Raw genomic sequence first — 2,051 nt, forward strand, 5'->3', positions numbered from 1 at the left:
AGAGAGAGAGAGAGAGATGTTACACCAACATAGACATTTTCATTTGATTTCATGTGAGTATTTTCATGTTAGTGCCACATAGGTGCCAAGTATTCAAATATGAAGTTTTTAAAAAATAAAATAAAGGAATCAAAAGTTTATTTAAATTTACTTTTTATTTGTCTTTTAAAAAAATAATTTATTACATAGACTAATCACACGCCCGTGCATTTTTCAAACCATTTGTTACAACCTCTTGTATTAATTCTAGTTTTAATTATAAATAAATAGTTAAATGTATTTGGTCTTAATTTGGACCAAATACATTTTATTATTTTTCTTGTATTTGAAAATATAAGGGGTAAAGAAAATAGATCTTATATATATATATATATATATATATATATATATATATATATATATATATATATATATATATATATTATATTTGTCATTATTTATGAAAGAAAAATAAATTTTATAAAAAAAATGAAGGAATATAAAGAATGAAAATTTAAGAGAAAGTTAGAGAACCAAAATATAGAGAATATAGAGGATGATATAGATTGGATGGTGCAAAAGATTTAAATTGAGGGAATAAATAAAATTATTATAGAAAGTTGATTTCAATTATGTTTTTCTCAAGCCATTTGATACAACCTCTTATATTAATTCTAGTTTTAATTATAAATAAATAGTCAAATGTATTTGGTGTTAATTTTGACCAAATACATTTTATTTTATTTTCTTTTATTTGAGAATATAAGGGGTAAAGGAAATAGACCCTCCATATTATATTTGTTACTATTTACAAAAGAAAATAAATTTTATATATAAAAAAATGAAGCAAAATAGAAAATAAAAATTTATGAGAAAGATAGAGAACCAAATTATAGAGAATATAGAGGATGGTATAGATTGGATGGTGCAAAAGATTTAAATTGAGGAAATAAATAAAATTATTATAGAAAGTTGATTTCAATTATGTTTTTCTCAACATTGATCAATGATGTTAAATCTCTAATTTTTAGACAAATTGAAACATGCTTGAATTATTTATGATAAAATTCTAAAATAGGACAACATAAATACCTAATATAGTAATAAGATTTCATAATATTGGATTTTTCCTTATTTAAAACAAAAAATATATAATGAGGCTTATATGCTAATATTCATTCAACCTTGAATAATAAACACAGGTTTTTTTGCAAGGAGAAGTAAAGATGAAGCTGCCTCAATTTCACCTTGGAGCTCTTTCAATGAAGTCTTCACTTTTTGAAGTTCCTCCAAACTAAGATCGGTAGGGATGATACCTTTGTCAACTTCTTCAATCTTTTTGTCCTCCACCTTTATCTCTTTTTTCAAATCTTTAAGTTCTTCATTGAGATTGCCAATCTCTCCATTTTCAAAAGTCTCAACACCTCCTTCATGAAGGTACTCATCAATCACAACTTGAAAAGATGGAGAACCAAAAGCAAATGGCTTACCACTAGGACTGAATCCAAGCAATCCAACTCTAGCCCCACAAAGAATTGATAACTCACTTGCTTTCTTAAAGAGACCTTTCCTTCTTTTAGAAAATGTGACATACCTAGCTTCTATGTTCTTCACCAATTTTATCTCTATTTTTTTACGACCCATGATTTCTTAAAATCTACCTTTCCCAATTCAAAGAATTATTTCTTGGTAAAAATCATGGAAGAGATAAGACCATATTTAAAGAGGGGGTGGTTATGCTTTACCTTTAAATAGGGAACTTCTAATGTACATTTTGAATCTTCATGGTGAAGAAATTCAACATAAAATAGTATTTAAAAATTGTGTTTTTCTAATATGTTAAAATATTAATAATTACTTTTTTATATATAATTTTGTCATTTAAATTATTTATAACATGTAATTTTGACTAAAACCACTCTTAAACATTAAAACAATTATTAATTGTTGTAACTTTTTTACTATTTTTATAAGTGTGGTTTCATGGGAATTTATGAAATTGTAGAACACTGAAGTGTTATTCACTCATTTGTATGTTTGGAGGGAAAAAGAATAGACAATTTTAGATAAAG

The 2,051-nt window shown here is 25.0% G+C and overlaps 1 protein-coding gene across 1 annotated transcript; it reads right to left on the reverse strand.

Moving 5' to 3' along the window:
- Positions 1-1,118: 1,118 nt before the first annotated feature.
- On the reverse strand, positions 1,119-1,643 carry LOC131607697 (agamous-like MADS-box protein AGL29). Its single transcript, XM_058879672.1, has one exon. The coding sequence runs from the start codon at positions 1,621-1,623 to the stop codon at positions 1,159-1,161; it is 465 nt and encodes a 154-aa protein (XP_058735655.1). The 5' UTR covers positions 1,624-1,643; the 3' UTR covers positions 1,119-1,158.
- Positions 1,644-2,051: the final 408 nt, after the last annotated feature.

The sequence above is a fragment of the Vicia villosa genome, linkage group LG5 (assembly GCF_029867415.1).
Source record: "Vicia villosa cultivar HV-30 ecotype Madison, WI linkage group LG5, Vvil1.0, whole genome shotgun sequence".
Lineage (NCBI taxonomy): Eukaryota > Viridiplantae > Streptophyta > Magnoliopsida > Fabales > Fabaceae > Vicia > Vicia villosa.